This window comes from Eptesicus fuscus, chromosome 6 (genome assembly GCF_027574615.1).
Source record: "Eptesicus fuscus isolate TK198812 chromosome 6, DD_ASM_mEF_20220401, whole genome shotgun sequence".
In the NCBI taxonomy this organism is placed as follows: Eukaryota; Metazoa; Chordata; class Mammalia; order Chiroptera; family Vespertilionidae; genus Eptesicus; species Eptesicus fuscus.
This window is the reverse complement of record NC_072478.1, coordinates 7023383-7035882: the sequence shown is the minus strand read 5'-3', so window position 1 is coordinate 7035882 and position 12500 is coordinate 7023383. Positions and strand designations below refer to the sequence as shown.

General features: G+C 59.7%; 1 protein-coding gene across 1 annotated transcript in view; it reads left to right on the top strand.

The window, feature by feature from the left end:
* Window positions 1-12500, top strand: part of OBSCN (obscurin, cytoskeletal calmodulin and titin-interacting RhoGEF) — a 150358-nt gene that overhangs the window by 98621 nt on the left and 39237 nt on the right. Inside the window, 12 exon segments of the mRNA XM_054718309.1 lie at window positions 85-348; window positions 653-916; window positions 1249-1512; window positions 2654-2917; window positions 3585-3848; window positions 4020-4286; window positions 4392-4664; window positions 5205-5406; window positions 5408-5478; window positions 5764-5960; window positions 6108-6183; window positions 11945-12217. Of these exon segments, the coding sequence (XP_054574284.1) occupies window positions 85-348; window positions 653-916; window positions 1249-1512; window positions 2654-2917; window positions 3585-3848; window positions 4020-4286; window positions 4392-4664; window positions 5205-5406; window positions 5408-5478; window positions 5764-5960; window positions 6108-6183; window positions 11945-12217 (2679 nt within the window).

Genomic DNA, 12500 nt, shown 5'->3' with positions numbered 1-12500 from the left:
TTTTATGTCTCCTCTGTGCTGTCCACGTCTTGTCTTATCCATGGCTCATATGTGTGATTGCGCCCATATCTTTCTGACTCCCAGCCCTGCCCGCCAAGTTCACAAAGTGTCTGAGGAAGGAAGAGGCCACGGAAGGGGCCGTGGTAACGCTGCGCTGTGAGCTGAGCAAGGCGGCCCCCGTGGAGTGGAGGAAGGGGCTTGAGACCCTCAGAGCTGGGGACAGAGTCAGCCTGAGGCAGGACGGGGCCGTGTGTGAGCTGGAGATCCGTGGCCTCGTGGTGGCAGATGCCGGGGAGTACTCGTGCGTGTGCGGGCAGGAGAGGACGTCGGCCACGCTGACTGTCAGGGGTAAAGACCGTGTGGACCAAAAGCTTGGTGTCTGCAGAGACCTCCTTCTGCTCTGTAGGACTACGGGGCAGGGTTTCTCTTTGAGCATCTCCCCGCTGTGGCCAATTTCATGTCCTGATATTTGTGTCCAGTCCTTTGTCTCCTCTGTTCTTCTCCTCCGTTTGCCTCTGTCACCGTCTGTACATTCGTTCTCATTGACACCGTGGCCCTTTGCAGTTTGTGTGGTCCTTGTGGGTGTCCTTGTCCTGGACACAGAGTCCCGCAGACAGTCTGAAATTCTCTGTGACACTCTGACCCTCCGCAGCCCTGCCCGCGAAGTTCACAAAGAGCCTGAGGAAGGAAGAGGCCACGGAAGGGGCCTCAGCCACACTGCGCTGCGAGCTGAGCAAGGCGGCCCCCGTGGAGTGGAGGAAGGGGCTGGAGACCCTCAGAGCTGGGGACAGAGTCAGCCTGAGGCAGGACGGGGCCGTGTGTGAGCTGGAGATCCGTGGCCTCGTGGTGGCAGATGCCGGGGAGTACTCGTGCGTGTGCGGGCAGGAGAGCACGTCGGCCACGCTGACCGTCAAGGGTAAAGTCTCCATATGGGACCAGTGGCTTGGTGTCTGCACATTTTTTCTCTGTTAACACCTCCCTTGTAGCATCCATGTGTTTATGTCTCCAACTGGGGTCCCTGAGCATCTCCCAGCTTCATCTCTCCGTCCAGAGGTCCTGATGTCCATGTGTAGTCCTTGGTGTCTACTGTTCCTCTTGTTCCTTTTGCTTTTGTCACCATCTGTGCATTTGTTCTCAAGTTCATGTGACGGCCAATAGCAGTTTGTGTGGTCCTTGTGAGTATCCTTGTCCTGGACACAGATTCCGCGGGCAGTCTGAAGTTCTCTGTGTCACTCTGACCCTCCCCAGCCGTGCCTGCGAAGTTCACAAAGAGCCTGAGGAATGAGGAGGCCACGGAAGGGGCCACAGCCATGCTGCTGTGTGAGCTGAGCAAGGCGGCCCCCGTGGAGTGGAGGAAGGGGCTGGAGACCCTCAGAGCTGGGGACAGAGTCAGCCTGAGGCAGGACGGGGCCGTGTGTGAGCTGGAGATCCGTGGCCTCGTGGTGGCAGATGCCGGGGAGTACTCATGCGTGTGCGGGCAGGAGAGCACGTCAGCCACGCTGACCGTCAGGGGTAAAGACCGTGTGTGGCCAAGCAGAGCCCTTTTTTGTGTCCGGTTGCTTGTTTCATGACATCTGCCTGCACTCATTCCATGTTCTCTGCTGTCTCAGTGTCGTTTGTTTCCCATAATTCCACAGAATCCCTTCCATCCTTCCGGGCTGTTGTGCAAACCACGAGAAACCAGCACGTAGGCCACTCCTCATCCCTCGTGTCACCACTGGTTTTGTTCTGTTTCCTGTCAGAGTCTGTGTCACCTGGTCCATCCAGTCATGTCCTGCCCCACATTTCCCCACAGAATCTGTTTCACTGTCTTTCCAGCCCTCCCGGCCCCGCCCACCAGTTTCATACAAAGCCTGAGGCCTGAGGTGTCCATGAAAGTGGCACAGCCCTGCTGTTCACAGGCTGGTTGAGGGGTGCCACCATGCACAATGTGACCGGGCACACCCAGCACGTAGCTCGTGTCCACATGGGTCTTGTCTCCTCTGTGCTGTCCACGTCTTGTCTTATCCGTTGCTCATATGTGTGATTGCGCCCATATCTTTCTGACTCCCAGCCCTGCCCGCCAAGTTCACAAAGTGTCTGAGGAAGGAAGAGGCCACAGAAGGGGCCGTGGTAACGCTGCGCTGCGAGCTGAGCAAGGCGGCCCCTGTGGAGTGGAGGAAGGGGCTGGAGACCCTCAGAGCTGGGGACAGAGTCAGCCTGAGGCAGGACGGGGCCGTGTGTGAGCTGGAGATCCGTGGCCTCGTGGTGGCGGATGCCGGGGAGTACTCGTGCGTGTGCGGGCAGGAGAGCACGTCGGCCACACTGACCGTCAAGGGTAAAGTCTCCATATGGGACCAGTGGCTTGGTGTCTTTACATTTCTTCTCTGTCAACGCCTGCTCCTTTGTAGCATCCATGGTTTTATGTCTCCAGTTGGGGTCCCCGAGCATCTCCCAGCTTCATCCCTCCGTCCAGAGGTCCTGATGTCCATGTGTAGTCCTTTGTGTCTACTGTTCCTCTTGTTCCTTTTGCCTTTGTCACCATCTGTGCATTTGTTCTCAAGTTCATGCGACGGCCAATAGCAGTTTGTGTGGCCCTTGTGAGTATCCTTGTCCTGGACACAGAGTCCCCCAGGCAGTCTGAAGTTCTCTGTGTCACTCTGACCCTCCGCAGCCCTGCCTGCGAAGTTCACAACGATCCTGAGGAAGGAAGAGGCCACGGAAGGGGCCACAGCCACACTGCGCTGCGAGCTGAGCAAGGCGGCCCCCGTGGAGTGGAGGAAGGGGCTCGAGACCCTCAGAGCGGGGGACAGAGTCAGCCTGAGGCAGGACGGGGCCATGTGTGAGCTGGAGATCCGGAAACTGGTTGTGGCAGATGCCGGGGAGTACTCGTGCGTGTGCGGGCAGGAGAGCACATCGGCCACACTGACTGTCAAGGGTAAAGATTGTCTGTGGCCACGTAGACTCATTTGGATGCCATGGCCCTCTCCTTGTCTCTTGCATCCACACTGGGTACCAATGGGCACTCCCTCCTCTCTGCCTTGAAAAATTTCCCTCTGTCTGCTGTCTGCTTGCCTATCACTATGTTGTCCAGTGTCCTGGTGTCCAGGTACTGATCTCCATCCAAATGACCTCACTTGGCCAATTCTCATGGTAATGACTGAATTCCAGCTTGTCTGTCTTCCTGTCCTAATCTGTTTATCTTTTCTCCCTTCTATCCTCTAGTCAGGATCTGAGGGATGGCCCTGTCTTAGGGGTCTGAGGGGACCCCCTGGCCCTGATTGCCTGATGGGACACAGCTCTGCCCATGGGCATCCTAGGTGGAAGCTGGCATGAGATTTGCCTGGTTAGATCCAGAGCTCCTCCCGAAGCTCCCACCATGGACCCTCCTTTCCCTTGAAGTGGGCCTAGACCCATGATGCCCATTCCTACCCCAGTCTCCTGGGACCTGTGGCAATGGGTCCATTGGGCAGCCAGACAGCTGGGGTGAAGCTGGGAGCCACGCCTGTCCTAGGTTCTCAGCAGGGTTGACTGGTGTAGGGGGCCTGTCTCCTGACTGGGTCTCTAGACTGACCCTGTCTCCCCTCTGCCCACCCACCCCGCAGCCCCGCCGTCGGTATTCAGGAAGCCCTTGCAGAACCTGCAGGCTGAGGAAGGCACCGGGGCCAGTCTGCGATGTGAGCTGTCCGAGCCCAGGGCTGTGGTCTGGAGCAAGGGTGGCCTGGAGGTGCAGGCCGATGGGCGCCGGGAGCCGCGGCAGCAGGGCTGCGTGGTGGAGCTGGTGCTGCAGGACTTGCGCTGGGAAGATGCGGGCGAGTACACCTGCACCTGTGGCTCCCAGGCCACCAGCGCCACCGTCACCGTCACAGGTGGGCCCCAAGATGGGCTCTGCCCTCTGCACAGGCCCTGCGTGCTTTGGGGGGCCCTCTGGGCTGCAGTCCCGTACTGGAGTCCAATCTGAGGGGACCCTGGCTCGGGCAGGGCTGGTGGGCGGACCTGACCGGATGTTCAGTTGACCTTACATCCCCGCCTCCCCACAGCTGCACCCGTGCGGTTCCTCCGGGAACTGCAGGCCCAGGAGGTGGATGAGGGTGGGACAGCACGACTGTGCTGTGAGCTGAGCCGGGCGGGCGCCAGTGTGGAGTGGCGCAAGGGCTTGCTGCAGCTCTTCCCCTGCGCCAAGTACCAGATGGTTCAGGAAGGCGTGACTGTGGAGCTGCTGGTGCACGATGCAGAGCAGGAGGACGCCGGACACTACACCTGTGACACAGGCCACGCACAGAGCACGGCCAGACTCTCAGTTCGCGGTGAGCTGCCCGCTGGTCCCCGCCTTCCCCGGGCCCCTCAGACCCTGTGGAGTGGAGGGTGGGGTGCCTTGCTCAGCACTTCTAATCCCCCCTCTGGCCCCCCAGCCCCCAGGCCCATGTTCCAGACTGAGCTGCAGGACGCAGAGCAGGAGGTGGGCAGCCTGGCCCGGCTGTGCTGCCAGCTGAGTGAGGTGGAGCCTGGGGCCCCTGTGCAGTGGCTCAAGGAGGGTGTGGAGCTGCACACTGGCTCCAAGTACGAGATCCGTCACCAGGGGGCCACGTGTGAACTGCTGATCCACGGGCTCGAGGCCAAGGACTCGGGCCAGTATGCCTGCGTGGTGGGTGGCCAGAAAACCACGGCCTCTGTCAAGGTCAGAGGTGAGCCCTTCCCTAATGGTTGACCTGTGACCCCCTCTCTCCAGGTGCTGTTCCAAGGGTGGCCCTCGGACCCCTGGGGTTACAAGCTCTCTCTTCTCATTTCGGCATCACTCCCCTGTCGACAGTGGGAAAAGGGAGGCTGTGGCCCCTGGATGCTGCCCTGCCTCCTGCCCCTAGCCGGCAGGTAGGGCAGCCTGACATGGGCTGCCCTTTCTGAGCCCCTGCCTGTCTGTGTGAAGGTCTTGCCTTCCTGATGTCCCAGCCAGGGCAGGGCTGACCGCGGGGTGGGGATGGAAAGAGGCAGCTCCCCACTCTGCAGCCCCTTGCCTACTTCCTCCTAACAGAGATGCCCGAGTCCATCTTTGTCCCTAGGGGTCTCTGTTTGTAGCAAATCAGGTGATGAATGCTATGTGAGGCAGATAGAGGGGACAGGACAAGCATGTGAGAGTATCCGGGAAGGCTTCCTGGAAGAGGGAGAGTTGGAGGTTCACCTGGGTGCTCAGGCCTGACTGGTAAAGGGTCCCATCACCCACACCCCAGAGCCTGAGGTAACCATTGTGTGAGGCCTGGTTGACATGGAGGTGCAGGCTGACAGGGAGGTGGAGTTCAGCTGTGAGGTGTCAAGTGCAAGGGCCACAGCTGCCCAGGGGTGCCTCCATGGCCTGCCACTGCAAAGCAGCAAGGTGGCAGAGGTGGCTGTGCAGGGCGACCTCACCCACATGCTGCAGCTGAAGGGTGTGACATGAAGTTGCAAGCACAGTCTCCTTCCACGTGGGCCTCCACAAGTCCTCAGCCCAGCTCGCTGTCCGTGGGAGTGGGTGAGGGTGGCTGCCCCTCTCAGTACACTCGGAGCCAAAATGTCCAGACCCTGTTGGGAGACAGAGGCAGACTGCAAGGGTCCCTGCTTTGGGGATTGGGAACTAGCCCCATGCATGGGTGGTTCTGAGGTGGCTCGAGATGCCAGGGTTGAGTGGTACCCTGTATGCTTATCTACAGAAATTGGGGTGGGGTGCTGGGGGCAGACTCCAGAACTGGGAGGTGCTCCTGACAGTGGAGCATCCCAGCTGCTGAGGCTGATGCCACCCTTCCCTTGGTGCAGCCCCCCAGGTGACCATTCTGGAGCCCCTGCAGGATGTGCAGCTCAGTGAGGGCCAGGATGCCCATTTCCGATGCCGGCTGTCCAGGGCCTCTGGCCAGGAGGCTCGCTGGGCCTTGGGAGGAGTGCCCCTGCAGGCCAACGAAATGAATGACATCACAGTGGAGCAAGGCACACTCCACTCGCTCACTCTACACAAGGTGGGACCCTGGGACCTGCCTCCGTCCACATGCTCCCAGGAGTGTGGGAGGAGAAGGTTCCAACTCCCATTGGATTGGCCTGGGAAGTTGTCGGGAGACACGGTCTGAACAGGCTGCCAGGCTGAGACCCCATCTCCGCTCCCACAGGTGACCCTCGAGGATGTTGGAACCATCAGTTTCCAGGTGGGCTCATGTAGCTCAGAGGCCCAGCTGAAGGTCACAGGTGGGCAGCCCCCTCCCACACCTGGCAAGGTGATGTCTCCATATCCCTCCCTAGTCAAAGAGCTGTTGGGGGTGGTGTGGTCAGAAACCCAGGTCTTCCAGCAGTTATCTTGCCTTGGGTGGCAGTTTTCCGGCCCCTGACTGCCAAAGCCATGAACTGGATAGCCCGCTGAGGTGGGCTGGTGAAGATCAGCTTGGGAAATTCTGGTGTGCATGTGGGGTCCCTGTGTGGGGGTTAGCGCTGTCTGCAGGAGGGAGGTGGGGAGCCTGGCCATGGGGGCAGGGGGTTGAGCCCTAAGGTGGAAGCCCTCTGTATGGCTACTCCTATGGCACAGGTCATCTTAACACACATGTGCATACTTGACAGGCTCCCAGGCGATGGTGCAATAGCATACCTGTGACACATGTACAGCTTTGGGGTATAGTGTAGTTGGCCTCAGGCATGCAAACAGGATTTCAAGAACCTTCACCTTAGATTATACCTTGTCTGCAGAGCTGGTTATTCTTGAGTGTCCCTTACTTGCTGTTCTACTCCTGGTTCTCACACCAGTTCCATCCATCTAACCAACAGTCTACCATCCAGTCCCATCCCTCATCACCCACCCACCATCCATCCATCCACCATACTTCATCATTCATCCATTCATCCATCCATCATCCATTCATCCAACACATAGCATCCATTCACCATCCACCATCTATCCGTCCATCCACCATCAATCCATCCACCATTGATCTATCTTCCACCTAGCCACCATACAACATCATTCATTATTGATCCATCCATTTACCATCCATCCACCATCCATCTACCATTTACCTATCCATTCATCCATCCATCCATCCATCCACCAACATCCATCCATCAATCAATTCATCTATTCAACCATTTGTCCATCCATTTATCAATCATCCACCTACCCAACCATTCATCTGTTCACCTATCCATTCATCCATTCACCATCTACCATCCATTGAACAAACTCTAAGCCTCTACCTTTGTCTACGTCTCGGACCTTCAGAGGGGCCAGGTGCAGCTATGCCATCAGGGAGTCCCCAATCCACTGGGATAATTGGACATTAGAGACAAAGCATGTCCCGGGTCTTCAGGGGGTGAACAGATATGGCAAGTTCTGTGGCCTCTGATGCTGGGAAAGACTCTGTGGTCTCTGGGATTGGGAAAGGCCTCAGGTTGAATGGAGGGAGAGGGGCAGTGTCCCAGGTATCGTGATCTGGCTGGGCCAGAAAAGGCTTTGTGTGTTCATCAGGGTGGTTGGTTGTGAGGGGGGACATGGAGCTGGGTTGGGACTTATGGGTCTTGCTGAGGGTTGTGCCTTGAACCCTGTCAGCCAAGTCCCAGCCTGTGCCAACTGACCTGTGTGCAGACACCTGGCCATGTCCTCGGGGGAGGGAAATGGCCTGGGGTGTCCTGATAGGTGTTACATGGACCAGCTTAGGAACAGTGCTGGAAGTGGGAATGGGGAGCTGGTGGAGCAGTCAGGGACTGTCAGATGTGCACTCTCAGAAGAGGGTTAGGGCAGGTGGAGGGCTGGGGCTGAAGTTTTGGTGGTGCATGCCAAGGAAGGGCTTGGGGAGATTTCTGAGGAGGGCCTAGCTGGGGCAGGTGTGGGGGCACAGATCAAGCAGCAGCCAGGTTGGGGAAGTTCCTGTGCTAGGGCCTGCTGTGTGCTGGGGCAGAAAGTAGTTGCCATGGGCATTAGGGCCCTGGAATTTTAGGGCTGGGGACCACAGGTGACATCTGGCCATGTGGCCTTCTGGGAATAGAAGAAGCATCTGCTTCCACACCTGCAGGGACGGAAGGCTTGCTACCTGAGGCAGACCCCACCCTCTCAGAGTGGCAGCCCCACAGCCTCTCCTCCCCACCACCTCGTAGCCATGCGGCTTGGGACTTGTCATTCTGATTGCTGAAGAGCCTGTGGATGCATGTCTTCTGTGTATTTTTGTGAAAACAGGTGTATTCTGGAGAGGGGTGTGAGTACAGGGACACTGAGCCCACTCTCTGTGAGTGGTTTGAATGTATCATTCCGTGAGCAGGGTGGGATAGCTGGCCCAAGTTGATCTCTAAACCCCAGTGCCAGGGATCCCCCAAACTGTATACCCCCCACATAGTCCTGTGGGCCCAGGGCACCCCAGCCTGCCCTCCTGTTGCCCTCTTGTGCAGAGGCAGCACCATGCCTGGTACGTGGCTTGCAGAATGTGGACGTCTTTGCGGGGGATGTGGCCACGTTCTCCTGTGAGGTGTCCTGTGCGGGTGGGCCCGAGGCCTGCTGGTGGCTGGATGGGACTCTGCTGCAGGACAGCCCCCAGAGTGCCATCTGCGTGCATGATGGGACGGTTCATTCCCTCACGCTGTCGGGCCTGGGGATTGCTGACTCAGGCACCGTCACCTTCCGTGCAGGGCCCCTGGTCTCCACGGCCAAGTTGTTAGTCAAAGGTACCAGCCAATGGGACCCCGCCCGCACTAATGCTTCTGCCATCGCTGCTCCCGCAAGCTTCCTGCAGGCTCCGGGGCAGGGGGTTGGGGACTGGCATTGCTCCACACGTGCCCTGTGTGGACACTCACACGTGTGTGGAAGGCCAACTTCATGCCCACCTGCTCGTGGGACCCTGAGCGCTGGTGCCACCTGGTCGCCACTCTGCGGCTGCACCTGTCCCAGGCATATACCCAGAGGGCAGCCTTCCCACCTTGCCCCAGCCTGCCCTGTCCCTGCTCGAGGCTGCTTACACCGCTGTGGTTTGGGTTGGGGGTCTTGTGCTCTTTTGGGACAGAGCTAGCCATTGGGGAGGGCAGTGGGCTGCCAGGGACCCCCTCAGTCCACTCCCAGCCGGGTGCTCCTGGGACGGCCGCTGGTGTGGTTTCACCTGGCGTGTTTGCAGATGGGGTTTCTCTGCACTGTTGAAGAGTAAATGGACATGCCCCCAGGTCCAAGGAGCAACCCATTTGTTGAGTAGGATTTTTCCAGGTGGAGATGGGATGGCGCCCCCTGGAGGGGCGAAGAGGCCCCTGAAAAAGGGGCAAGCTGGGCTGGGGGTGCTTGTGTGCCCAGCAGATGCTGAGGGCCCTGAACTTTCAGGAGGAGGCGTTGTGTCCCTGCTGGTGCCCCATGCTCCCCAGGCCCAGGGAGGAAAGGGCTCAGGAGGCCAGAGGAGCCAGGAGGGGACAAGTGGATGGAGGCCGTCTGCCATGGGTGGGGTGTGTAGGGGCAAGGCTTGCATTATGTGGAGGGTCCTGGGCCACCATGGCCAGTTCCTTTCCTGCCAAAGCCCCTCGCTTGCTTGCCGATGAACTGCTGCTGCTGACCGCAGAGGGCGGGTAGGCGGTGGTCTCACGGCTCAGGCTTACACGTGCCCGGCGTGTTGGCCGACAGATCCCGCTGTGGAGGTGGTCAGTGCCATGCAAGACCTGGCGGTGGAGGAGGGTGGCCCGGCCGAGCTCCTCTGCCAGTACTCACGGCCTGTGCAGGCCACGTGGAAGATGGACGAGCAGGAGGTGCGCGCCGACGGGCGTCGCGTCATCATAGAGCAGGACTGGACCGTGGCCAGGCTGTCCTTCAGGCCAGCCTTGCCCTGCGACAGTGGCATCTATTCTTGTGAGGCTGCGGGCACCCGAGTGGTGGCTCTGCTGCAAGTGCAAGGTGAGGCCGCCCAGCAGGCAGCCCAGGCCTAGCAGGCTTCGGCATGGTTCCAGCCAAGACGCAATGGTGGAGCATCGGGCAGGGGCAGCCAGCAGTGCGTTGCCGTGCCAGTACTAGAAAGATGGGATCTGAGCAGTAGGTCCTGCTGAAGCTGGCTGGGCCCTGAGCCCACCCATCCAGACCCCACCCCTCCTCAAGCAGCCTGATAGCACAGGGTGGCTGGACAGACCCTGGGCAGAGACTACACCTAAAGAACCTGCATCCAAAACACCGGGGAGGTAGAGGCAGGCAAGGAAGCAGCCTCCGGGCGGGTGAGCAAGCAGGCCTGGGGCCGCAGGACCCTCCGCAGGGCTGTGTCCCCACATCCTGGGCTCAGATGCCAGCTCTGCCCCTTCCCGGGCTGTCACTTGGAGGGCGCACCAAGCCCCATGTCCTTGAGAGGATATGCTGTTGGGGAACCAGGAGCAGGGGACAGTGGCCGCCCCCCTGTGTGGAAGGGGGCAATGTTTGGCTGAAGCCACTTGATCTTTGGGGAAATCTGAACTGTCCCTGGTGGGGAGTGAGCTGCAGAGTGGAGAGGGTTGTCGGGGCCATCCAAGCTGGATAGCAGGTGTGAGCAGGTGAGACCAGTCTCCCACTGGCCACGCGAGATCACAACCCCTGTCCCTCACCCCCATTCCCTCACTAGTTCAACAACTAAGTTTTGTAAACATTTTTGGGGGAGCACCTGTGAGCACATCAGGGAACAGACAAAACTCCCTCCATTCACGGCAGCACCCCGACATCCTCATTGGAAATGTGATCGGAGCAGTGTGTCCCCAGCCTGGGGGGGGAGGGGGTCTGGAGCTCCTGGACATCTGGGTAGAGCCTTCAGCCACAGGCAGGGCCACAAGGAGAAGGGAGCAGTGTAAGGAAGGGGGACAGTAGGGCTCGGGGGCTTGCTGCTGCTTTAAAATCTGGGGGTGTATCAAACACAATGGTGACATCCTTGGGTAGGAAGTAAGGGTGAGCTCCAGCAGTGACCTCACTGGCCTCCCCCTGGCTCCCCACCCCTCCTGTCTCCGTCAGCTGGCCCTGATCATGCCATCCAGCAGAATGGAGTCAGACGCCTAAGTCCCTGTCAGCTCTAACGTGGGGAGGGGAGGGGCTGGGCCAGGGGGGAGTCTGCTCTGTTGTGGGAAAGCAGTGGGAGCGGGATGTGGGTGGCCCAGCAGGTCCTCTGTTTTGAGACACCCTCCCCACTTCATTCCCTGGGCCCCTGTCCAGAGCAGACACCCCTGCCTATGGCATGGGCCTGGACGCTAACCGATCTGGGAGGGTGCATCCTGGCTGTGTGTGGCTTCCGTCTGGGGCATGTATCCAGACAGCAGTTGGGGCTGTGGGCTCGGACCTCCAGCTCAGTGACTGCAGTTGGCTCCTTGCTGTCATGTGGGTCAAAGTCAGACCTTTCCAGCATCCAGGCCAGCCCTGGGTCACCTGGAGCTCCTTTCCTGCCTGCTCTCACCACCTGGCCCCTCGCATCCCTCACCCCACTGGCCTGACTCCCCGCTGTCCCCCATGCACCCCTCCTTCATTCCCACTGCAGTGTCCCCTCTTGTCACTCCTCTTGGCTGGATGCCTGTCCTGGAAACGGCGCTAGGAGGTGGCGAGCCTCACAGTCAGGCACTGAGTTCATGGCCTCCGTGGAAAACACATGGCCATTTACTGTAGACTCTTGGACTTTTTAGGAGAGAGCAGAGAGGGCTGGGGAAGATGGCAGAGGTCTCTCAGGTCCCAGCGAGTGAGAGTAGCAGCCCAGCAGGTCTGATAGCACTGGCCCGGAGACAGAGGAAAGGGGGACAGTAGAGCCCCACCTGCAGCCAGGGCAAGGGTGGGAGCACCTGTGAGGCTTCCCTCCTGTGAGGTGGGGAAGACCCCGTCCTGACACTAGCGTGGTGATGGTGTGGAGGTGGGCAGGGCCTTGGGAGGACATGCATGAAGGCTCCACGTGGACATCAACTGGTCTCCCTCCTGGTGGCCCGCTGTTTGGCCCTGTGTCATGGGGGGCATTTCTTTGCGGCCTGGGCAGTGAGGGCCCACGCCCTGAGTCACCCCTCCATCCCCCAGCCAAGAATACAGTGGTGCGTGGCCTGGAGAACGTGGAGGTGCCCGAGGGGGGCGAAGCGCTGTTCGAGTGCCACCTGTCCCTGCCAGAGGTGGCTGCGCACACCTGGCTGCTGGATGACCAGCCCGTGTTCAGCTCAGAGAACGCCGAGGTGGTCTACTTCGAGAATGGTCTGCGGCACCTGCTGCTGCTCAAAAACCTGCGGCCTCAGGACAGCTGCCGGGTGACCTTCCTGGCTGGGGATGTGGTGACCTCAGCGTTCCTCACCGTCAGAGGTGGGTGTGCGGGTCGGGATCTCTGCGACCCTCCCACTGGATACCCTGCAGAAGGGATGAGGAGGGGTTGAGCTGGGCCTGCAGGTTGGGTGGGTCTCTCAGACCCTTCCTACTATGGGGTAGGGGTGTGGCCGTGGGTCTCTGAGACCCCTCCCACCAGATGCCAGGGTGCAAGGGGGCGTGGGTCTCTCAGACCCCTTCCACCAGATACTGCCTTTATGGGGGGGGGGGGGCTGTTGGTCTCTGAAGCTCCATCCCACCGGAGGCTTGGAATTTAGAGAAC